Source organism: Tursiops truncatus, chromosome 10, assembly GCF_011762595.2.
Source record: "Tursiops truncatus isolate mTurTru1 chromosome 10, mTurTru1.mat.Y, whole genome shotgun sequence".
NCBI classification, from domain to species: domain Eukaryota; kingdom Metazoa; phylum Chordata; class Mammalia; order Artiodactyla; family Delphinidae; genus Tursiops; species Tursiops truncatus.
Window position 1 is genome coordinate 11,754,214 of NC_047043.1, and position 25,591 is coordinate 11,779,804.

General features: G+C 43.0%; 1 protein-coding gene across 9 annotated transcripts in view; it reads left to right on the forward strand.

Annotated features, from left to right (window-relative positions):
- Positions 1–25,591, forward strand: part of JARID2 (jumonji and AT-rich interaction domain containing 2) — a 242,835-nt gene that overhangs the window by 130,177 nt on the left and 87,067 nt on the right. For 7 of the 9 annotated variants that reach the window (XM_033863842.2, XM_073810351.1, XM_073810350.1 and 4 more), the window contains one exon: positions 16,293–16,434. The exons of the other annotated variants lie outside the window; for them this stretch is intronic. In XM_033863842.2, the coding sequence (XP_033719733.1) occupies positions 16,293–16,434 (142 nt within the window). Of the gene's footprint in view, positions 1–16,292; positions 16,435–25,591 lie in introns of those variants that run through there. 9 annotated transcript variants of the gene reach the window in all.

Consider the following 25,591-nt stretch of genomic DNA (forward strand, 5'->3'; position numbering starts at 1 on the left):
ATTTATCAGCTCCCGCTCTGTTCGCCCCTCCTGTCCTTTCACCCTGCTGCCTGAAAAGAAGTTCGGTCTGTCCGACTTGCCCTGTGTACTGGGTCTTAACTCCTAGCAGAGGACAGCACACAGACACGGGCTGCTGCTGGGTCTTGAGACTAAAGGCATGAAAATTCTATAGGTCAGCGCTGGCCAGGAGAGCTCTCTGCGACGATGGAAGTGTTCGTGTCTTTGTCGTCCTGTACGGTAGCCACTAGCCAGTTGTGACTCCTGAGTCCTCGAGACCTAGCTGGTCTGGCTAGTTTTAGTTAATTTTAAAAGCCGCATGTAACTAGAGTCTACAAAATTAGACCATGCAGTTATAGAGACAGGATGAGCATAGTGGTGAAATTCTTCTCTTTTATCCTCATGCTCTATCTTCTGTTGTTGTTTTTGGCTGGAAGTCGTTTTAGATAGTCAGTGTAGTCAATTTCAGAAACATTATCTTGGTATGTTATGTAGAAACGTCCTGAGAAAGTGAAACAATATTAATATTTGTTTCAAATGCCTTTTAGTGTTTTGGGCAATTTCAGAATACTCTTGCCCATGGTATTAATGTCACAATGTTCATATTATCCTTGACTTCCATATAGCAGTGTATCACTGGCTCCAAAAATTGTCTACCGTTCTCATGTACCTTATCCAGGTCTTTTTATTAGCACGACATAAGTAATGTTTAAAATAGCTGCTTTTTTTCATTAATTACTTCTTTTGCGTTCAGGTGCTGCTTCTATGACGGCGACACACCTATTTTCCTCTGATACCATTTAAATAATTTTTAAGATTTCCTTTTGGCTTTGTATTTAAAGAAATTCATTTTAATTGTGGAAAATTTGGAAATTTCAGAAAATTATGAAGATTCTGCTGGGGAGAATACCAGTTTTTATTACTAGTTTTATTTTCTCTGGTCTGCTTTCTGTACAGTTATATTTTTTAAGCACAACGTAATTGTTTTATGCGGTGGAATTTTCTACAGTTTAAGTTACATTGTAAGTCTTTCCTCATGTTACTAAGTGTTTGAAAATGTGATTTTTAAAAATCATGTGTCATGTTAAAAAAATTGCGTTCCATGTTTAGCATTAGTCTACATGATACTTTTAAGGAAAATACCATGAAGAATATACACAAAATTGTTAATAGTGATTGATGTAATTTCACCTTATAAAAAAGATAGGAGGATTATAGTTTTGGTTTTTATTTAAAATTGTTAGTAACAAAATGAGTTTATCAAAATTAGCAGGGTATAAAAGGTAAATAAATACTTTGAGGAAGACACAGAACAGCTTTACATGTAGAAATAAATTATTGGCTCCATTTCTTTTAAAAAATCATTTAGGGGTTTAATATGTATATAACATAATGTGAAGGTTAGTAAGTATCAAATTTATGAGAGCTCTAATTTTTATTTCACCTGAAAACTTGAAGGTTATTTCTCAATAATCCCTAATTTTGATCGGTGAATGCCAGGAAACCAGTGTATTATAGATTACACAAGGCATTCCTAGCAAAATACTTTTAAGCACAAAGAGATAATTATTTGAAACATTTTTCTCTCTAGGAAGAAAGCAGGGATGGGATGCCTTTGAAAGCTTGGTAAATTGTAGAATGAGGCCCCCCCAAGGCAATAAGAGCGCTTCAGGCTTATGAAGGCCCTGAGATGGCCTCAAGAAACAACTTATGCTTTCGACAGCATTTATTAGGCCTCAACCACTTTCTCTAGGCTTATGCTGTTTCGAGGGTTATTAAGATGAGCAAGACTAAATCCTCTTGGTCAGTCCCCTGACAGTCAGGTATTAGAGATTGAATAGCACCTGCAGAGCAGGGGGTGTGTGTCACTAAAGGCTGACCAGGCAGAGGACCAGGAACTTTCTGGGCAGACAGAGGAGAGAGTCTTCCAAAAGAGGGAGCGCCATATGCAAGGATGCTAAGGCTTGAGAGCTCAAGGAATGCTGAGAACGTGTCATTTGCCACACATGCCCTCAAGCCAGCTACCCCAGAGCCTCATGGACTATTGTGGGGTGTTGCCAGGTTTGAAGACTAAAGCACTGATATCCAGTCTATTGCATGGCTCAGAAAGCTGATGTAGGAGACCTCTCTCTCTCTCTTTAAATAAAGATAGAATTTAAACCAGTAAAAGGAGCAACAAAATAATAAAGACGAACTGTGTCGAAATCCTTGCACATAAATTCTTGTCTCTCCATTTACTTTCTTAGTACTACTTTCTAGAAGTGAAATTGCTGAAGTAAAGGCTTCAAAAAATTGGCATCCATTTATCAATCTTTTACCATACTTGCAGTGTATGGACCATATAGGCTTTGTCAAAGTTAGATTTGAAAAGGGGATCAACTGCTCTGCAGTTGTGACCTGAGTCTGCTCTTGGTTCCAGTACTTTTCAAACATAGTTTTCCATTATTCTTTATTCTGAAGTAGGTAACATGGCCATGTTGGGATTCTTGTTGAATTTTACTTAATATTATGGCAATTCATTTTCAAAATCACAGTGTTGATAATCTTCTTTAACTTGGCATCATTTCTCTGTTTACCTTTTGAAATCCATTATCTGAATCATTTAAAACATATATTTAAAGCTAAAGTATATATTATCTTCTATTTGTTTTTATAATCAAATAATTAAAAGTATATATTAAACAAAAAATTGTATTTCATTAGCACCAAAGTTTTATGAAGCCATATAGGTAGGCCTTCATAAAGCGCTCGTCATGTGCCATTGGTACTTCAATGTATGTGTAATTACTTTTTTTTTTTTTTTTGGCTGTGTTGGGTCTTCGTTGCTGCACATGGGCTTTTCTCTAGCTGTGGCTAGTGGGGGCTACTCTTCGTTGTGGTGCGCAGGCTTCTCATTGTGGTGGCTTCTCTTGTTTCAGAGCGTGGGCTCTAGGCGCATGGGCTTCAGTAGTTGCAGCACGCGGACTCAGTAGTTGTGGCTCGTGGGCTATAGAGCGCAGCGTCAGTAGTTGTGGTGCACAGGCTTTGTTGCTCCGCGGCATGTGGGATCTTCCTGGACCAGGGCTCGAACCCGTGTCCCCTGCATTGGCAGGTGGATTCTTAACCACTGTGCCACCAGCGAAGTCCCAACATATGTATAATTATGTTAATGTCTTAAAACCACTGTTTTCCTTATGCCTATTTAACAAATAAGGAAACTGACAGAGACACAGAAGGCTTTCAGTGATTCTCCTTAAGTTCAAACAGTTCACAGGGAGTAAAACTAGGATTAGAAGCAGGCAACCCTGTCCAAATTACAGTATGTGCACTGTGAACCACTAAGGTTCTTAGTGGCTTAGTAGATGCTTACCAAATAAACCAGTTTTCTTCTTTTTCTAAATTAAAAAAATCTGATGAGACATTTTTTCTGATAGCTTATTAATTTGAACTTCCTGGTTTAATTGTAGTGCCATTTCATTGGTATTAGTGACTAAATCCATAGCAACCAAGTTTGTTTCACTAGTTAATACACAGTCACCCAGCCCAGATCTCCCTTCTGTGTTTTTGTAATTATTGGTATTATTTTATAATTGAACATTGTGGCCTTGAAGTCACATAGGCTGTAGGGCCAGCCACATGCATTATACAGTTGAGTGCTGTTGGCGCTTCAGGAATTACCAAGGCCTCTTGGAAAGGGTTCAAGCCAGACTCTGTATGTACTTAATTCTGCTTGGTATATTGCCAGTGTCTGAAATTTTATTTAAATACATACATTTTTAACAATATTTATTATTAGTATGATGGTTCTGTAGTTTTGGAAGTCAAATATATTAGCACAGTGGATCATATTGGCTTATTTTTAAAAATGATAATTTAGGTGATATGATCAATATACCATGTAATTCAGCCCAAATAACAGAGAAATATCTTTGAGAACATAGCTAATGCAGGGCACTCATTAAAATCCTCTATTTCCTCGACTTCCTAGACTCCACAACCTTTTATGCCTTTCTCTCACACAGGGCAACCCACGCTACCCTGTCCCTCCTTTTTAAGTATTTTTGGTAAATTGCTGTTCATAGCACTTAACTCACATGTTAAGGTGCCTCCTTCGTATGCAGTAGCTTGTATAGGTAGCAGGGAACTGGAGAGCTTTTGGAGGCTGCTCTTGGGTGGTAAGAAGTACTCCAGGATTTGCCCTAGCTCTGGCAGGCTTGTCTTTCCTTTACGAGGTGGATCCCAGCCCTCAACATGGGCTGACTTCCTTGATTGGATATATGAGTAAAACAAGGTCTTAATTCTTCTGAGGCAGCAGGTTCTTTAATTAATCAACACAGGGTACTATTAGATATCTAAATTTGATTAAGCCTAGCAAAATGCTGAATGCAGCTGGTGGGCTGCTGGAGTTGGCCCAGCTCAGAGGTAATGACATGGTAGTGCACGTAGGTGGGTCTTTGATTCTAAAGCTCTTAGCAGCAGAAATAGGTCCTCAGATGTCCTGGTGTTGAGGTGATAATTAGGTGGATGATGGCCATGTACCTGGCTGGCTGCAGAGCATTTCTTTGGATAGGACATCCTTCCTGAAATTCTGTTCTGTTCTGAAGTAGCAATTGGAGTGACTTGTACTCTGGAGTCTTGAGTAATAAGAGGTCCTTATATTTAAACGTTTGGAGATTCGGTGGTACCTTGCTGGTGCACTAGCAAAAGCTGAGTCCTGAAACCAGTTTGCCACTAACTTATAAATTTGAGTATTCGTGTATCCAAGGATTTCTAGTAATTCCACTCCTAGGTATGTATCCCAGGGAAACTCTAGTGCATGCTTTCCAGGGGACAAGCAGAAGGATGTTTGCAGCATGGTTAATGATAGCAACAAATAGACAAAACTTTAGACGAACAAGAGAATCAAAATAAATAATATACTATTCAGGCATGCATATTTGTGCTGTAACTTAAACAATAATGAAATGAGGTGGGGGGAAGCACAATAGATAATGTTTTAGTGATTGGGTTTGCAGATATTCTTTGTATTATTAAAAATTAAATAAAATGGGGGTAGATGGAGTTGCTAGTATTTGGGGAGTCTTGTCTTCATTTGAGAATTGAGACTTGCTCTGATCTTTGGATGTTGAAACTTAGCTGGTGATGTTGTCAGTCATATTATCTTTGAACAAGAAACAGTCCTTGCCAAGTCTCCTTTTCTGCCCTCCCCTCTTCTCAGAATTTAAATATTGAAAGTTGTGTTGCTGTTCTTAAACTGAACCTAGTTCTCAGTGTTGTTGTGTGTCTCCCAGAGGGTGCTGGTGCTTTTAGTCTGTCTGGTGCTGAAGATACGTTCCCTCTTTGGTAAACCGACGTTTGATGTAAACAGTCCAAAAACTACGGAAGTTCACAGGCAAGAGTTTTCCAGTTCCCCTTCCTGATCCAGCAGCAGAGCACAGGCCAGCGTTGACGCTAAGCCTGTCTTTTAGGGAATACTGAGTGCATGGTCACATGCTGATGATGGTTTTGGAAGTTAAGAGCAGCCTGGGGCCAACATCCTGTTATGCCTTATCTTTTTGAATTTAAACACCTTGTTACTTTTTTAGTTGATGGGAAGAGGAAGCAGCAGTGAAGCCAGGGAGAATAGAGATATGGAAAGAGCACAGAGCCCTTGTTGCCATGGCTGTGTCGGATTGGTCAGAGGTGGAGATGTTAAGGATGACCAGTATCCCATTCATGACCTTCAAGCTTCATTTCTGGCTGGTTGTTTATGTCTTATGGTTTGCAGTTCCTTACTAACCTTTTCTCAGGATTACCATACATCCAAATATCTGTCTCATACCCTCTTTCCAGTTCTCCCTTTTGGGTGCTTCTGGTTAGTAAAGGCACTTAAAGACAAGTCCCAGTAGAAAGAAGAGGGAAAAGCCAAATAGTCATCCCTTAAATGTCCTTTAATTGACTGTGCATGACTTATGCTGCAGTGGGACACATGCCAAACAGTTGTTCACCATCATAGGAATATATTGCACTGGAGAGAACGGAATGAGGGTCTGTTCTGGGCTCACACTGGCCATGTAATGATTGGAGAGGCTTTTCCAACCCTGTATCCTACAGCGATTTGTGCAATGACATTGTTCTGGTGTGTTAGCTTACCTCTGTCCCCAGAGACCTCAGGGTTCATAGATGGCCTTCTGCTTGTTGAGAACTTATAAGGAACTAATACTGTGACCTTGGTTAAGAACCAGGCCTGAATAAGCCTTCGTTTACTCATCTGTAGAGTGAAGGGTTGTACTAGATTATCTCTTAAGGCCCTACCTATATTTTGGTTTTAAAGTGGTGGAAATCAAGTAGAGGTTAGGGAAGACCATCACCTGCCTCCTGATAGTTTTTGCTTGAAAGTGAGGCAGCTGGAGATGCCATGGTCATTTAGGAAACAGGAACCAGCCGTAGTGGACAGAGTAGTCACTGGCCCTGTGAAGAGGACAGGTCTGCTTTCAGGATTTTTTGAATTCTAAATAGCTTCACCTGTGTGAAGCCCAGAAGGGGCTCATTCAGTAGTTAAATAACAACAACAACAAGCTAAAAGTAAGAGTAAGGGGGCATTCTCTCCCCAGTTCCCTTGGATGAGCCTGTGAGTGGAGCTTTCAATACCATGTGGGTTCTCTGAGGGTGTTGCCACCATCTTTTTTCCCCTCTGGAGAGGCATAAAGAGGAGAATGTGGGCTGGTGTTCAGAGCATGTGTTTTGGACATGATAATTGCCAGCTGAAGTTCTAAAGCTTCAGGAGAATTGACTTTAACAATCAAAAAGCTTATGACATATGAAAGGAGATGCGAGCTCCAGTTATCTGAGGCCAGGGAGCTGGCCAGCCCCGCTGGAATCTTGCCTTTTTCATCCCTCTCGGCAGCTGCCAGGCCACAGAGCCCGTTTTGTAAAAGATCCTCAAGAAGCAATGAGGGAAAAGAGCTTCTGTTTTATTAGATTAGATGAATTTATGTGTCTGGGGGAGGGGTGTCTGTGCGCTCGTGGTGGGGAGGGCAGCGGTGGCCCATGCAGTCATCACTGAAGTGATGAAGCACCCTGGTAACAGGAATGGGAGGCAGGGGGCGGGCGGGCTGGAGAAGGAGCATGTGGAAAGAGATTTCTGCAGAGTCTGTCTGGAGAGCTGCCCAGGTTTCCCAGCCAAAAAAACAAATAAAAATAAATAAAAGGCAAGTGCTGAATGACACAGATTATGATATTAAAAAGGGATGCCATTGAAAATGTGCCATGGACCCCGCTGCCGGGCTTGGGGGGGGGAGTGTGTGCACGAGGGGGGCAGTCTGGCACACTGGGCACACAGAAGTGTGGACAATTGAACTGCTCCCGTCCAAAGTGGCGCGCCGCCGGCCCACACCCCATGTCAGAAATTCTAAGATAAGGATTTGTCTGCATTGCAGGTTGAGGAAATTGCAGGATGAAAAGCAAGTCCATCTTTTCCTTTTTCTCATTCTAATTTACCAGGAAGGAAAAAAGCCCCAGACCCCTCCTCTTTGGTGTTAGATTCCCTCCCAGCCACATAAATAACCTCCTCTCCCTGACGCCTCCCCTCCCCCAGGCCCCTGCGCCGCTCGCCTGGCTGTCCTATTGCCGCGTGGAATCTGCACCGCCGGAATCTGCACTGCCGCCTGCTCATTACGTACAGGGGAGGATTGTTGACAAGTGCTCTGGAGCCTGCCTCGCTGCGCTCTCCCTCCCTCCCTCCTCCCTTCCTCTGTCCTTCTTCCTCTCTGTCTCTCTGCAATGATCCGGCTCTGAGGATGGCTGCTCCACGGGTCTGTCAGGTGCAGTTTTTGGTGGCTTATCTTGAGGAACCTGGGATAGAAGGTCTGTTCCTATAAATAAAATAAAAATCAAATAGCTGTAGATTTGTTTCAGGCTGCTGTGGCTTTTGTTGGAGAAATAGGCCTTTTGTGGGTTTCCCTATTGGGGTCCTGATTAAATCCATTATGGATGGCAAGGTGCCATATATATATATGAGAGTATGTAAAAAGTGTTGCGATTTGCCTAATATTAATATTCTTTCAGCTTTGGTATCCTCCCTAGGGGCAACGGTGGCTCCTGCAAAGGTACTGTGGAAATTTACAAGAGAGAATTAATGTCGCTCGTAAAGCATTAAGCTCTGTTGACCATTTTGGCCAAATCTTCAGTTTTAGGCTTGTACGAGTTTAGACCTTTCTCTGGAGATTGAACACCATCCAGCTATGGCTGGTCCCTTTATTTTATTGCCAATTTATGTGATCATTTCCCAGCATTTAAAAATAGATGTTTCATTAAAGTTAACTAGTTCATCCCCACCATAGCTTTGGTTTCCTTTATAAACAGCATGCATGGTTTTCATTTCCTGTCATACTTTCCTTCTCCACCTCTTCTTTCCTTGAAAGATGGAGGAAACTGAGGCATGTCAGCAGAGACTGAGTGATTCTAGGTTAGACCTTAAAGCTTTGAACTTTGAGTGCTCTCATTTCTGCTTCCATATTTTGTGCATTGATCCATGTTTGTATTACTAAATAGAGACACAGGTGAGTTTTAGCAGCCATCAATTTTAGGTGCCTCAAATCTTTGCAGATTGTGTGGCCGCGTTCCTGGAGTTCTGCTTTCTGTACTGTTTCCTTTAGATTTCAGCACGGGAACGAAGGCGGCTTTGGGAGGCTGTAGGCCTCTCTGAGCTTGCTTGCTGCCAGCAGGTTTTTTTTTTTTTCTTTTGGACTTTGAATAGCCCACTTAATGCTTTACTATATTCATCTGAGAAGTGGGTGTGTAGTTGACTTGTCTGTATGTGAGGGGGGTACTGAGTGCACTGGGAAACTTATGAACAGAACAGTTGAGGACTTGCATGCAGTCCATTTTATGGGCTTAGGGAATAATGGCAGCCAGAGAGGTTTTTTGGGGTAAGGATGTGGCTGTTTACTTCTCTGTGAATTATGATGTTAGGACACAAAGTGTTTGGAGTTGTGCCCATTTATCATTACCGACTTGTGCACAAGCTAATAACTTTATGAGATTTGTTGATTTGTGTTAAAGCCAGCTTTGTTTAACTTTGTAGAGACTTGCTAATACTGGAGAACCGGTTTTTTTTGGTAACTTACTTTTGGTGGGGTAAATGTAATATGAAACTTTAGAGATAACTCTCTCTCTGTCTCTCTCTCTCCCCCTCTCCCTCCTTCCATACACACACACTCACACACCTACACTCACAACCACACACACACACACTTCAATTATTTACAGGTAGAATGTCACTATCTGGGAACATGCACCGCATATGGAAAATGTCCCCTTGAGAAGCACAAATTCCATGATTTATAAAACCAGATTTTGGCATGTCAGCTTATCTGAACAGAAGACTTTGGACATGCTGGTCTTGTTTGTCTATCTAAAAGAATTTCTATAAAAATGCGCAGGGTTCCTGTCCACTGTGTCTGCCTCTTAAGTTCCCGGGCTCCGCAGTAAGTGGTCCATTGTTCTGCAGCTCATTTCCACACCAGCCTAAGCACAACATCGACTTTAATCACTTCTGTATGTGGAAAGCAGTTTTCGACCTCTGGGGGGCTCGGAACTGGGCCGCCTGTCCAGCAAATACTTTTACTTACCTGATAGAGACTTGAGTTTCATGTTTTAGGGGATTCCAAGATGCGTGCTTTTGATGGACGGTCATAATTAGGTTGACTGGTTTGCCAGCATAAGGTACTGGGATGGGGCATGGACCTAGAGGAGGTACGACGTGGGATAGAGGGTTTAGGGTAATTGGATTTAGGTAGAACTTCTCATTGTAGAGCAATGTGGGTGCTTATATTTTAGTAATCACTACTGCTCAAGCTACTGTATCTGTTCTGATCGTTATAAAAATCATGTCAAGGATGAAGAATGGGAGGATGCGGGAGAGTATAGGGAGGAAGTGCCTTTGCCCCAAAGCAGCAGAGGAGTTGTGGTAAAATGCACAGTGCGTTTTGCTCACTGTTGTCATCATCAGCGTTTCAGCAGCTTCTGGGCCCATCCAGAAATCTTTCCTAGAGATTATGGATCCTTCCCATGGAGGGATTTTGTATCCAGTGAAGTTCCGCTGTGGCTCTTCGGTGGTCGTTGTTGGAGCCTCTCCATGAGGAGTGTTTTCTCTCCTTGTGTACCTCCTGGTCAGGACGTGGGGAGGAGAGGTCTTTTGTCTCTTGTTGGTGCTGACCCATTTGGGGTTTAGTAAGAGCAGCGATCTGGTCCCTCTCCCTGTGTGTACTTGTGACCTGTCTGCTGGCTTGTTCCTTTGTGCCTCGAGGTGAGGAAGTGCTTCCTGGGCTAGGGTTCTGTTTGTCTCTTCCTGCTCGTGTCTCTTGAATTTAGTCATTTGCGTGATTCTGAAATAGGAGGAAAGGATGAGGTCAGACATTTTCCTTGCCTGCCCAGTGGCCCAACTTTTCCATGTTATTATCACTGCGTCAGATTTTTTTCTAACATCTGTTCTCAAAAAATCAAGCATGCAAAAGAAGGTTTAGATTACCCAAGAAGGTTTTGTGGGGAAAAAGTCTGGTGGTGGTGAAGGGCTTGTAGGGGATTGTCTGTCTGTCTATCTACTATCTACTTTCTGGGTGTTAAACTAACAAAAACCTGTGTTGCCCTGTGTCTTGAGGGCTCCTTTGAGGGTTTGTTGGGGCTATGTTTGGACCCCGTTTTCTTGGCTGGAGTGAGAAATCTGCACAGCTGATTTGAGAGCAGACAAAGGGGAGCCCTAGTCTGCCAGGGGCCATCCCCCCGAGGGAAAGGGATAATTATTTTCCATAAGCTGAGGTATTAAACCACGCTCACTTGTGTTTCGTTGACCATGAGTGTGGCAGTGACATCGTGCCTCACGACTGTTATTTGTTCTCAGCCACCTTAGCGTTCTGAGACGGGAAAGGGTGTCAGTGGACCGGCCTGGGCTTAGCTTTGCGGACCCTTCTGCACTGCTCACCCCCTTTCCTGGACCCTGCAATCGATCCAGAAGCTCAGCTGCTGACCCGAGTATGTACAGTTGGGTTTAAACTACATATTCATGTTGACCCCGTGAAGCTGGCCCGAGCCAGAATTTCCCTGGCATCCACATGCAAAAAGCAAACAATCCAATTTTTCTTTCAAAATTTGAGTGAAAATAGGCTTTATTTTCTACTAGTAGTGGCAGCAAACTTGACATTCTGAATACCTCAGAGAGGGTCCTACCTCAACCAAGGGGCTGCTTTGATAATTTTTCTCTCAACTCAAAGTGCAGCAGCCAGCCACCTCCATCCTCCAACACACACACACACACACACACACACACACACACACACACACACACACACACACACACACACACACACACACACACACACCAGCCACAAATGAAAGCTCTCTTTGGATGCTTGACTGTTTAATATGTAATGTGATACCTTGTCTCGCGGTGACAGGGTGACAGACGGGCATTGGCTCTATAATACAGAATTACCTTTTGTGCATCTCTTCTACAACAAAGCCAGATACACGGACTCTCCCTAATATGCTAATACGTTTGGTTGCTCCAGATGTTTTGGAAGCTCGGGAACAGCTTCAAAGGTCCCCTTGTTTTCCTTTCTCTTTAACCCTTCTTTTGTGAAATAAGGGCATTAGATTTTCCTTCAGTTTTGTATTCCACCACGTACGTGTAGCTGATGGGAGGACTGGCGAAACTTCTTTGTGTCTAAAACAGAAAATTGTAAGCACTGCCCATTCTCGTCCCCCTTTTCAGATGTTAGGAAAGAATTTCCTTCTCTGTGCACATTTCTGTTCTGAAATCTGTAGCTCTCATCATCACTTAGCTGAAGGACTCTTTGGCCTCATTTGTGTTTTAAATTTCCCAGCCCCCCTTATGTTAAGGCCAGGGGGAGATGTTCATGCACATCTCCAGCCCCCCCGGAACAGGACTGCTCCTTCCTCTTTGCTGCTGCCGCTCCAGGCTTAGGAAGAACCAGTTCGGGTATGTTGCCTTGAAAGCCTTTTAGTTGCTTGCTCATTTGGGAGATGAGGGTCCAGAGCTCCTGAATTTTGTTTCCTTGGGGTTCTCAGCTCGTGAGCATGGGCACTGCCCTTGTGGTGGCCTGTGGCACGCCGCCCCGTCAGCTGACGGTGACTCGCCGAGCGCTGCCTTTACCGCAGTGATTTGGAATTTCCAGCTCATATTTATTGCTCTTGTGAAAGACAATGGATGTGGTTTAATTTAAGTTCAACCTACTGAATATTAATAGAGGAGAACGAATGCTCGTGTGGGGAGGCGGTCTTTGGGCCATCGCGTCTCCTCTGTTTAACCTCCTTCCCCCGACAAAGGTTTGTGTTGATGGTGGGCTTGGGCGAGGGTGGGAAGATAAAGCCCGTTGGTGTGTTTGGAGGAGAGGATGCCGTTTGATTATTTCTCATTGACTAAAAATAATGTAAAAGATCGGTGGCAGGGCTTTGTTCCGTAGGGGAAAGGAAAGGCAGTACTCATTGGCTTGTCTGATGGTCTGATAACGGCTCTTCTGCCCCGTGGTGTCGTGTTCCATCTTGCTGACCTGGCTTTTCTGGACTGGGCACGTGGTACGAGTTGGATGAAAACGTTCAAAATGAAATAGGGTAGCCAGTCCACTGGAGATGTGAATAAGGGGGTGGGCGGTGTGCAGAAAAGAAAAAAGCCCAGGTTTATCCAACCATGGAGACTCTCTAACTACAAATAAATGTACATTTTCTCTGTGCTGATGTCAGGAGGGGGGTACTCAAATTGAAACAGTTATACGCAGAACAAGTCCCCCCCCCCCCCCCCCCCCCCCAGTAAAGGCTGGAAACAGCTGAGGTCTTCTAGTTCACAGAACAGGCAAGCAGTCCCTTTGTGTGGGCCCCTTTTTCCTGATCTGGAAAGTGAATGACAGCCCATCTGTCTCGTAGTTCAGGTAACAGACATTGTTAATCCTTGGAATGGAGGCATCTTTGGTGTTCTTTGAAGATATTAGCCTGATGAGGGCTTGGGACTGTGGACTCAGCACTTTGATTCCTTTTAATGGAGCTCAGTCATGCCTTAGTGTTTCAGAGCATTCTCATCCTTTTGCCTGACATTGAGCTCACATACAGTCAATTAAAATTCCCCCTTTTCATGTAAAACTTGATAATCCAGTTTCCCCGAATTTGTGCTTGGGCAGTTGGTTTCTTTTTTTTTTGGAGAAAAGAAACATTATATCCTTGTTCTAGACTGATGCCTCTTAGATATGAACACTTTTTTTCCATCATGCGTTACTTTTTAACTGTATTTGTCATTAGCAGGGTCTGATAGCTGTGTGATAAGTTTTAAGCAGCCTTACTTCCTTTCACAAAATTAATGATCCAAGGTGGAAGAATGCCCCAGCAGAACTTTGGTTTTGGGCGCCTTACTGTGAGTGAACTTTGGATTTGGGTGCCCTAACGTGAGTTGTATTATGATAGATTGTACAAACATAATTCCTGAGATCTAGTGCACACTTGCCCAGAGCTTTATAGTGTCTTAGGGCAATTAGATCTCTTACTGGCTTGAATCTTGCTTCCCCCTGCAATAGTGGATCTCAAGATGTGGCCCCTAGACCAGCCAAAGCAGAACCAGCATCATCTGGAAATTTGTTAGAAGAGGACACACTGGGGTTATGCCCAGGGCGTAAGTTTGAGGGTCACTACTCTTTACAGTCTACAGAGGTTCTTTTTGTCAGAATGACAAGGGTAGAGCTGTCATTGAATAGCTGAACTTTTCTCTGCTAATTCATTCCTTCACTTACTCACTCATTCACTCATGAGCTGCTTGCTCCCTCAGGAGATGCTTGAGATCTTGTTATGTGCATACCAGAGGGGACAGCAAGTGCTTCTTCCTCAGGTTCACCGAGCAGCGCCTGCTGGCCCTTCTGTTTTCCTCCTTGTTCCAAACACAGCTTCAGACAACCACCTCTTCTTCCTCCTTCACTGTCACCAGCACCACCACTGTTTTTGTTTTGTTTTTGTTTTTTAGGTGTATTGCACATACCAGCTTTGCTCTCCTCGTTTTGCTGTTGCAGGTTTGCTTGCTGGCTCCAGTGATTCGTATTCACTGCCCTCCCCTATTGGTTACCCTGCAAGTGCAAGATTTCTTCTTTGTACCTACTACTAACTGATACATACAGGAGTATCTCCTCTCACTACTAAAATTTAGGCTTTGTTGGATTTTGCCTGTATCCCCCGTGCCCTGGCATATGGTGGGTGTTAAAAAATGAAGTTATATTTCCTTCCTCCTTTCTTGCTTTATTCTCCTTTAAGTCCTTACATACTATTGAAAAATTTGAATTCAACCAAGAGTACACTTTTATTTTAGAGATAATCCCCCTTAAAAATTAGTTTTATATATGGTTCCATAACCAGAATTTTTATTTTGAATTTACCATCCTTTTCAAGTGTGGTAATTCATCCATTAGCGCCTTTTTTACACGTGACTTATATTATGTCCCTGGGCTAGTTTCCTAATCTGCGTTTATAAGTATGGTCTGTATCTTCCTACTATTTGGTGGGCTGCTGCGTGGTCATCCCCCCCCCCGCCCATGACATTGCTGCAGTGTGCTAATTTAGTGCTGGTCAATAGAGATGTTACTTCAACCACATATGTAGTGTTAGTTTTCTAGAGCTGCATTACAAAATTTTAAAGAAGCAGGTAAGACTAATTTAAGTGTATTTGACGTAACCTAATAATACATCCGGAATATTTCAAGAATTAATATCAAATTATTAAAGAAATGTTAGTTATAGTGAGTTTTAGATAAGGTTAAATAAAAGTAATAGTTCATCTTCTTACTCACATAGCCATATTTCAAATGCTCAGTAGCTCCCTGTGACTAGCGGTTACCGTAATGGATAGCACTGCTCTCATCTTTGAAATGTTGGCCACACTTCAACCCTTAGACTCATAGATTTCCCTGCAATTATGTCTCCTGTTTGCCTCACAGTGCAAACGCCCCACATTTTCTGTTTCTCTGGGAAGTTGCCTAGTGTTTTCACTTCCATATTGTAGTCATGACTCCCAAAGCCACAAGTCTGAGTGACAGCCATGGGATTTTATTTACTGCATTGTATTAGATTTCCAGCGTTATGTTATTACTCATACCCTGAAATGATGTAAAAATAGATAACTGGGGAAATGCATGCGTAAACAGGCTAAGTCCCAGGGTTTTGTTGCAGTATACTGTGTTCTTCCAGAAAATCTTACCCAATATGTAGAATATTGTGTTCTATATAGTGTTTACTGCAACTAATAGGAACCACTCTTTAAGTGCTTCAACCAAAAAGGGATTTAATACAGGGACGTAAGTGCTTACAAACTTGCTGGAAGGGTTGGGAGAACAAAAATCAAGGGCCACCCTGCCCTTTTGGCTTCACTTAAAAGCCAAACACCGTGGCTGTGAAAATGCAGACACTTGCTAGCATTTCTGCTGATGCCCAGAGGCTGGTGACTAGACAGTGGAACTGGGGGCCGGTGGCTGTGGACACTTGTGTGGGTACAAGCCCCCCGTTGGTAGAACCTAAATCGTATCCAGAACCCTAGATGCAAGGACATCTGAATGCTAGAAGACCAGGCTTTTATTCAGCTGTGACCCGTTGGCTGGTGGCTCAGCAGCTTCTATGTCACTTCGCGTAGCCCTTTTCCCAGTCTGGGTTACTAGTGGCTCATCCTGGGGCCACCAGACTCCCTCTTCCGCATGGTACCGTGTATGGAGTCGTGGAGAATCCTTATCCTCTGAGACAATCAGATTCCAATACAGTGACTCTGATACAGTGGATTGCTATGAAGAGCAAGTTGTACAGTCAGACCTCTAGTTAGGGACTGATATATGGCCACAAGGTAATGATTGATGCTTTTTCTTGGGTGGCAGGTACTGGTTCCTGAAGGCAATTCCAAAAAGGATTTCAGTGTTTCTAGAGTAAATATTTAGCCCTGGAAGGGTAACTAGTTTGAATCGGTAATACGTGAAGTTTGTTTCTTCCTTTCCACTCCCCAGCCCTGAAAGGCGTTGATGCACTTCAGAAAGGATGCTGTAGTGCATTATTACAATCACACATTTCTGCTTGACTTTCTTACTGCGGTAGTTATTTCTTTGGTAGGCATTTCACTCTCGTGTAAGGTCTAAAGTAGGATGAGGTGGGACTTTTCCCCCTCCATTCACAAGGGATGTGTACCTTCTAATTCTCTTCTATCCAGATTCTTGTCTGCCCATATCAGCCACTGTGTAGGGTTAACTGTGGTAAAGTGCTGCTTCCTGATGTCATGTATTGAAGTGTTTGTCCCCTTTTTTCACCTGTAGGGCTCCTTGGTAATGGCCAGTCTAAGGGATTAGGACCAGCATCAGAACAGTCAGAGAATGAGAAGGACGATGCATCCCAAGTGTCCTCAACTAGCAACGATGTTAGTTCTTCAGATTTTGAAGAAGGGCCGTCGAGGAAAAGGTTAGTACCCAAGGCTGAAAATATTGCTGCCTTAAACCAGGGACTTCACACTAGGTGCCAGTTTTGTCCGCGTGGGGACAAACTTGGGCCCACTCACCCAATCTCCTGATTTTTTCATAGAGGAGCCAGAATTCTAGAGTTTTGTATCAGATATCCTGGTTTCTAAATATTGTCCACTAATTATTATTAGAGATGAATAAAGCAAAAAAATGCTGTGGACCAGAAGAAAACACTTTCCTGCCATAAAAATTGGCCAAAGAGTTGCCAACTTGTAATTCCTGTCTTTGCTGTTCATTTTAATTGATTTTCATCAGTTGTATTCTTGAGTATATTAGATGGTATTTCACCATTTCTAAAGAGATGTTTCTAAAAATTTGAAGAATTAAATGTGGCGTTTCTGAAAAATTTTTCCCCTTGTCAGGAAAGTAAAATCCACTTGGTGTTAACCAAGTTAGTAGGTGTGAAATCGGTTCTTAAAATTAATTTACCAGCAGGTTTTAAATTTTTTTAAATGACTTTCCTAAATAAGCTTTAGATAGCTTGATCAGGAAGTTGGCTATGGTAGTTTGATAAGAGTTGTGGCTTCATGGTCAGACAGTGACATTATATAATAACGCTTTTAATTGGGTGTTTTAAAAACCCTTTGTTAGGTATCAGCCTTATTTCACGCCTTGTGTTGTCTGCGCGGACTGCCACCTCCCTTAGAGTTTATATTTCATTTCATTCCTTTTCTGCTCTCATACTCAGTGTTTTCCTGGATGACAAGATTAATTACTTTTTCTTAGAATCTGTTTTTTGGAGAGGTTTGGGAAAGGGGGGAAAAATAACTCCTGGTCTGGACTTCGTTGTTTGCCCTTTCTATATACAGAATTACAGTTACTTTTCAGAAACCATCTAGTTGTGTATATCTAATGAAGAACTGAATATGGTGGCAAATTAAGAGGAAGGGAGAAGAGTGGCCATGTGTGGATACTTAAAATCCTTAACAGAACTGTACTTTAGATCTGAAATTTGAGATGCATAGCTCCAAGCCTTTATTTTCCTCTGTCACACAGTGTCTTCAGTTAGAATACCCATGGTATAGAGTCTGTATTAACTTCCATCCTCTTTTTCCCTCAATCCTCGGCACTGTGTCTTAGAAGGTGTCATTGGATTTGTTAGTACAATTAGCACGCGTATGTAAGGAGTATCTCTGCCAGTGTACTGGACTTTGTATGTTACTCTATTTAAAAACATTTGGCTGGGTGTCTCAGTGTAAGCCTTTAATGTTTCAGATGCTCTGTGACAAACATTCGCTCTGCCCCAGTTTGAAAAGTGCACCGTCACAAGAGGGAGAGTTAAAGGGTGTGTAAGAAAAACCACATTAGTAAACATGCTGGAATGTGTAATAATACTGTCCATGTTTCCAAACATGGGTGGGGGGGTCATGCATCATCTTTCATCTGTTTTTGAGGAACAAAAGTCTGTGACTGTGGTTGGAAATGACAGTACCCGTCCTTCAGCTACATGGCCGTCCATCACCCTCACCTCTGGTGAGGTCGGTCAGCATGGGGGTATGATGACAAAGGCCATTAGGCTTCATTCTCGTGGGGTGGGTGTGGGGAGCCCTTTGTCCCTGGCTCCTAGCGCCTTTCTCAGATGGCAGTGCTGCCGGCTTCCTCTTTGCACGGGACTGTGGTCCTGTGTGGCAGCTGTGTGCAAATCAGTCAATTAACTTTAATTCTCCAGGGCAGTGAAAAAGAGAAACTTTGTTTAGGGGAACTTAGGGAAAACTTAACGCATTGCTAATCTGCTTTAATTATTAGTGTGCCAAGTACCTTGTTTTACTGAATTACGGATTCATGACAGCATTTTGGGGAGTTACGATCACAGTCTACTATCAGGGACATATAGTGTAGATTAAGGTTTTGACAGGTTAGGCTAGATTTAGGGCTGCTCTGGGGTGGCCTGCGTTGCAGAAAGGGGCTACATTACCCATCCGTAAACTACGGTAGTGTAGTTAGGGCATAAATGTCTTGAAGTGTTGCAGGGTACATAGCAAATAGAAAATAATAACTTTTAATAATATTTGGCTTATTTTGATTCCTTGTTGGTATTTAGCATAAACGTTTAGTGTAAATTCTATGGTATGAGCCCTGCCTTGTAAGGGTATGAACTGGAATCTGAATTCCTGGAGCTTTGTCAGTTACCGTCAGACTTCAGTGCTCAACCTTCCTTCATGTTACATGTAATGTACCTTTTCTAAGAAGCTGACGAGTGTGCTGTCTCTGCTGATTCCAAGCCAAGCCCAGAGTAACTACCTAAAGTGGTGATTTTGAAATGTCGCTGAAGCGACATTGAACTGATTGTTGACTAGATCTTACTCTTTATCTAGCGTCTAAAATTCCCATAAATATGCACGAGAAGAGCATGTTTTATGATGCACCACTTGCATTCTCTTTTGGCATTTAGACTTTCTATGTGAGAACACTGAGTCCTAAAATTCCAGTCATGATTTATGTATTTGTTTTGGAAAATGCTCTCTCTCTCACCCTCTCTCTCACTCTCTCTCTCTCTCTCTCACTCTCTCTCTCTCTCACTCTCTCTCCCTCTCCCTCTCCCTCTCCCTCTCCCTCTCCCCTCCCCCCTCTCCCTTTAGAATGATACGAATTGCTAGCTATTTTTGTACAGTTAATTGCTCTTTCTAGGTGCATGTTTTTAGGATCACCAGTTAATATGCCTTTGTCTTGGTGGGGGAGGGAAAGAAAGGGAATTTATGTGTTTGACTTCCTTAAGAAAAATTGAAATCTGATGTGTAGACTATGCCAACCTCAGTTTAGACCTTGCCCTGAATTTCCAGCCTGCAAGTTGAAGCAATTCCATTTTCTGATTGATGCTTGTAACACATTTCTTAAGTCTTTAGTCAAAACATCCCATGTGTTTACACTGTGTTATTTTTCTACCGGAAACCCCCATAGCTATGTTTGGTCCTATGTACTTGCTGCCATTGGTTTTACTTAAGTTGGGGATCTTTTTGGTACATAGGAAGCAGTAGAATCCAGAGTTCCATAGGATTTATTTTTCTTGATTGAGGCAAAAATAAAAGGTATTTCTTTACCTAGTCATTAAAAGGTCATCATCTGAAGTCACTCTTTGTAAAAGGAAAAGCCAACCTTTCTAGAAGCTCTTTGCCTGTTTGATGGACAGGGCAGCCCAGCCATTGAAGATCTGAAGGACTTGGCACTGGTGGGAGTTCCTAGGCATTGGTTTTCTTTTTCTTTTGATCCCTGTGGTAGGTGAGTTTAATAAATAATTTAAAAAATCATACATTAATTAGTTCTTACTGTTTAGAATGGAAACATTGTAGAGGTTTTCCACCTTTAATCATGCCATGCCTAGCTCCTTACCCTCCCCCCCTTATATTGCTCATCCCATGATACTTGGTTATTGTAAAATTTGTTTCCTGCAAGAAGTATCTGAGGATTTTTAGAAACCAGAATGGACCAGTTTTGTCAGTCATGTGTGGATAGACTGTGAGAAACTTGGGAATGATGGTTATGATCAGGATAAGGGATTATGTGTTTGGCTGGTGGAAAGAAGGTGTACAAAGAAGTTGGTGAAATGGTATACTTTCAGGTGTAAGTGCATGGGAGATCCAAAATGCATGGTCCTTCAGGGGTCACTGGCCTTGGCCACTCAGATATCTAGCAGAATTAAGTGTTGTATGTACTTATTTTATCTTTGGATGGGTGGTAGTTCTCAGGGACGTGTCATGGGCACCTTGTGGTTAAGAATATGGGCTGGAGCCAGACCGTGTGGCCTCTTCTGGCTCAGCTGTCTGTTATGTGTTCTTGGCACGTTCTGTAACATCACGGGCCTCGGTGTTCTCACCTGTAAAATGTCTGTGACAGTAGTAACCACCTCATGGGGGGTTTTGTGTCCTAGGCAGATTGATTCATGAGGAGCTCCCAGGTATATAATGAGGACTCCGTGTGAGATATTACCGTTAGCCGTCATCAGCGTGTATGACACATGAATTGCTACATGGGGACATGCACATTCACTGAAGACTTCTCAAATGTGATTTTGATTTATGCAAATTGTGATTTATATCTTTTCTCCATGGCGCCGCCCTCACCGCCATCCATGGGCAGATGGAAAAGTGTGGGCCTGTGTCCCTCTTTTTTTTTTTCCCTCTTTTTTTTTGAAGTTTGCTGAGTCACGGGAAGGACCCTAATGGTGTGGAGTGTGAATTCTTCCACAAAGCTTGTTGTGACCAGGTATTTGCTTGCAAGGAGCAGGTGTGAGTGGGGTGAGGTTGTAGTTTGTGAAGATGCTATCTGGGCTATTCACATGTAAGTCACACGTAAGCCCTTGGGGGGTGGCCCCTATTTTACTAGTACTTAATAGTAAGATCCCTGACACACTTTTAAAAACAAACTCCACGAGTGTCTACTGAAGTAGTAAAAAAAAAAATAGTGTGGACTGTGCCTCTGTAGGGATGTAAGTGTTTTCTTTTTATTAAACAAAGAGCTGCTGTATTTTAGTTATTTAAGCCTTTGAGAGTGTAAGACTTGATGGAGTTCAGACAGTCAGCCCTGCTCTAGGAGGTTGGATTTTGAATGTGGAGTGTTAGGGGTGAGGACTTGGTGTGGTTCAGGTTTTGGATATGAATACATGTTGAGATGATGAGAATTCTCCCAGGCTTTTAATAGGCATCCCTTTTACAGCTGAATTGTCAAATATTACTGTTTTCCTTATTATTTCTGTTCCGAGGTACTACGTTGACATGCAGTAGTTTGCTACCTCCAAGTTTGGAAAGAAGATAGGCCCTTCAAATGCATAGGATTCTTACTGGGCAGCACGCAGTGTTAGAAATTGGAGTTATTCAACGTCACCATCCTTAGGAATTAGAATTTTAAAAGCCTAAAGAGTTTTTACATATCTGTGTAACAAAATGCATTTGTAGGATAGTTTAATGTTAAATGCACTATTGAATTCAGAGCTATTTTGACTGAAACATACTCTCTACCTACAGGAAGTAAAAAAGGTGCAAAACTGATGAACTGAATATTATGTGGCACCTTTAATAACCACAGAAAATAACTGTAGAGTTACATAAATGTAAAAAATGTAAACCTAGCTGTGTCTAGCCCATCTGCTCTTTTAATTTACCCACACAGCTGTCACTTCTGGTGCTCTTCATTCCTTCCTTTAGATCTATGTGGCTTTCTGGTATCATTTTCCTTTTGATTTTGCTTGTAGGACTTTAACATTTCCAATTTCTGCTGGTGTTGGATGACTCTTTTAGGTTTTTTATATCTGATAAGGTCTTTATTTCACCCTGATTAAAAAAGAATCTTCTTATTAGGGTTGTAGAATCACATGCAGTTGTGAGAAATTCACATTCAGTTTTGGAAGATATTTTTGCTGGGTATAGAATTGTAGGTTAATAGTTCCTCCTCCTCCACTCCCCCATGGAGGTTGTTAAAGGTACTGCTCCACCATCTCCTGGCTTGCAGTGTATCTGGCAAGACATCTGCTTCTAAAGCTTTAAAAAATCTATCATACAATATGCTTTCATATAGGTTTCTTAGATTCTTGTGTTTGGGCTTCATAGAGCTTCTCAGTTTTGTAGATTTCATCAATTTGGGAAAGATTCGAACCGTTATTTCTGCAGGTATATTTTGCATGCGTTCCTCCCCCTGCCCTGTAGGGATTTCAGGTGCACGTATATCAAGGTGTTCCAAGTTGTTCCACAGCTCATGAATACTCTGTTCATTTTATTCCAGTCTTTTTTTTTTTCTCTGTTTCATTGTAGATAGTTTCTACCTAATATCTGCAGACATATAGTTTTCGCCTCAGACATTGTTGTCTTTAGTCTCTAGACGTCTCTAGATTTTTTCATAATCTTTAGTGTCTCCCCTAATATAGCTTAGTCTTTGTTCTACCTTCTCGAACATATGGAATGGAATTATAATAGATGTTATTAGTGTCTTTGTCTACTAACCTATCATGTGTGTCACTTATGGGTCATTTTGGATTGATTGATGTCCCTGCACTCAATGTAGGTCATATCTTCCTCCTATTTTGCTTGCCTGGTAATTTCTTATTGGATGCCAGGCATCGTAAGTGTTCTTTTGTTGGGTTCTGGGTATGTTTGTATTTCTCTGCCTCTTCTCAAGCATTGCTCTAGGGTATGAGTAGGTTACTAGAGAACATTGAACCTTTTAAGCTTTGTTAGGTAGGGCCAGAGAGCAGTGTTTGGTGTAGGGGTAGGTTTTCCCAGCTACTCAGGTAGAACCCATATAAGCACTTTACTCAGTGCCCTGTGAGTTATGTGTACCATTTTGACAAAGCATGATTCCCAGCCCTGTGTGGGGTTTGGGGAGTGTTCCCTGTAATTCTTTCTTGTGGTACTTTTCCTTGGGTACTTCCTTCACACACGTGTGCTCAGCGAGTACTTGAGGAGGGTCCTCAGCAGATTCCAGACTTTTCTGTGTGGCTCTTGCCTCTCGAGTACTCTGCTCTATACATTCTTTTCCTCCCCAAACTCTCAATTCCTTCTCCTTAACTCAGGGATTCCTCTGGATTTCTCTCAAGGCAGTAACCTGGGCAGTCATTTGTTTCCCAGGGACCGCGGTGCTTTGTTGTGTGATGTCCATTGTCTTGTGTGGATTTTTAGTTTCTTCAGGCAGCAGGGGAGTCCTGTCCCTGTTACTCTGTCTCAGCCAGAAGCAGAAGTCCTGTCTGTTCTTTGAATGTTGACTGAGAGAAAGAGAATGAGATAGAAACACACACGGGAAATGTAGCTACTATGTTTGCACTTTATCTTAGTCACGGTCATAACCTCACGTTTAATTAGTCATCAAAAAGTGAATTGCCTAAGTAGGCCCCAGTGCAGTGAAATAGAAAATTTCAAAATAAAGAAGCAGCTGACTTATAAATAGAAAATCTCCCTCCACAAGAGAGCATGTTGCTAGTAGAAATCCATCCTTCATACTCTTTGAAGCGCCAGAAGCTCTGTCTCTAAAAGAAGAACTGTCCCTTAGTGAATAGAACATATCGTGCTAATAAATCTTACTTTAATCCTTATGAAATACCTGGAAGGTTTTATTACCCTGTTTTATAGCTGAGTCAACAAATGTTCAAAATACTTCACCAGTGGCATGTTTCGTGTAAATAGCAAAGTCACGATTTGAACCCAGCTCTTCATATCTCCAATGCCTGGAACTTTTCCACCATGTCACCTTCCATCAGGAGTATCGGATGTAGGTCTTATTTTTTCAGGTACCTTCAGGACAAATTCCAGAAGGGTGCTCCTTTGGGTCAGCAGTGCCCGGCTTGGCGAGCTGAACCGTGGCTGGTTCACTGTGCCTCTCGCCCCCTCAGCTGAGCACCTCCATGCACTGGACAACTCTTGCGGCCCCTCAGATTATATAGCCTATAAATGGTCTCTTCTCTGCTGGTGCTTGTATTCCTTCTTTAATGTAATAAGTGAAATTTTTTTGTTCATTGTAAACCAAGCAGTAGATAGAAGACAGGTGAATCTTCAGTTTCTTTTGAGTAAAACACACTTTGCTTTTGAAATCATTTCTGGAGCCTTCCAGTATTAGAGGTTAGAGGTCATGCTTTCCTGCACAAGTCATCCTGGATGTGAGAACTCTGAGGACCTAACTGACTATTTTATTTCAAGTGACCGTTCCAGATAGATCGTGATGACTTAGTGATTATAGTGGGTTCTTCCTACATCCCTCTGGGAAAATAGGCTTTTCTTTCACTTCACTTTTCACTCTTGTTGGCTCACCTCAGGTTCCTGCTCATGGGGGGTCTCTTTCACCTTCCCTGCTGTTCAAGTTTGGGAGGGGAGTTTGCACCTCTCAGCTCTACACACCTTAACCCTGATCTTAAGTGTTTTCCCAGATTAAGTGGCCACCAAGGTGAATCTGAAAGTCACGTGACTCCAGTTGGCTAGCAGAGAGCTGGGAGAGCCTTTCTGATTGTGCCAGGGCTTCTCAGTGTCATCACCCACGGTCATGGTTGGATACAGATTCTTCTCCTGCAGCAGCATCCCCTGGGCTTTGTTCACACCTCTCAGATCCTGCTCATGAGTTCTGTCCCCTCGGTAACCCAAGACACTGGCAGTCTGTTCAAGAAAACCCTCCCGCGTCCCGTCCCTCATGGTGACATGGAGCCTGGCCATGGTGTCTGCGGAACCATGGAAGCCGCTCTAATCAGCGTGACGTCTGACTGGTTTTGCACATGACGTTTTTTATGGGTGGTTGGTTTATGGGATTCCCTGTTTCCTCTTCCTGTCTTGGAATTTTGACTGTGTGGCAGATTGTTACCTGTGTGGCATGACTTGGGGGTTTCAAGACAATGTTTTGCATTGCTTTGGTTTCCAAGAAGCAGACCCTTTTCCTCATTTAACAAAGCATCTTGTGGAGTCCATCTGTGTGGTCCTTCTCACACGTTAGGCCTTCTTGACTGTGCATGTGAAAATGCACGAGCAGTGCCCTTTATGGAGGACTAAAGGCGCAGCCCAGTCACGGATCAGAGGATCAGAGGAAGGAAAGCCCAGGTCTAGGTGGTGTTTTGGGAGGTGGGGCGGAGGACGCAGAGGGTGGAGCTTGGAAGAATCTGGAACTGGGTGGGGATTGAGGTTGCTTCGTGATTGCCCAGACCTGGGCTGGTGATTCGGGGTTCCCTGTGTGGAATGTGTGTAGATTTGTTTGGCCTAAATGGCAGGACGGACTGCAGGTTCCCTTCCCTTTGGAATGTTTTCTTTCTCCCCTCTACCCTGTGCTTCTAGCTTTAGCAGAGGTGCACTGTTACCGCCCAAACCAGCATAAGTAGGGCTGAGGGGTGCTCTGTGTGCTTGACTTCACCCTGGGCTGAGCCCCTGCATGTTGTCCTGGGTTGGGTCCGTGGGAGGCAGGAGCTGGCGGAAGGGCGTCACCTCTCATCCCCAGTCCCGCAGACTCTCACTGGCCTGCTCTTCCTTAGGGCCGTGGTGGCGAGGCCGGGGGAGGTCGGGTGTGGAGGGCAGTGTTCAGGGCTTGTGGGCTGCTGCTTGCACTGCGTGGTGTTCCTGTCCTTTTCCAGGTTCCCTGTCCTTGCACGGAGTCTCCTTACCTGTTTTCTCAAGGCACTCCCCTCCTGGGAGAGCCTTCCTGCT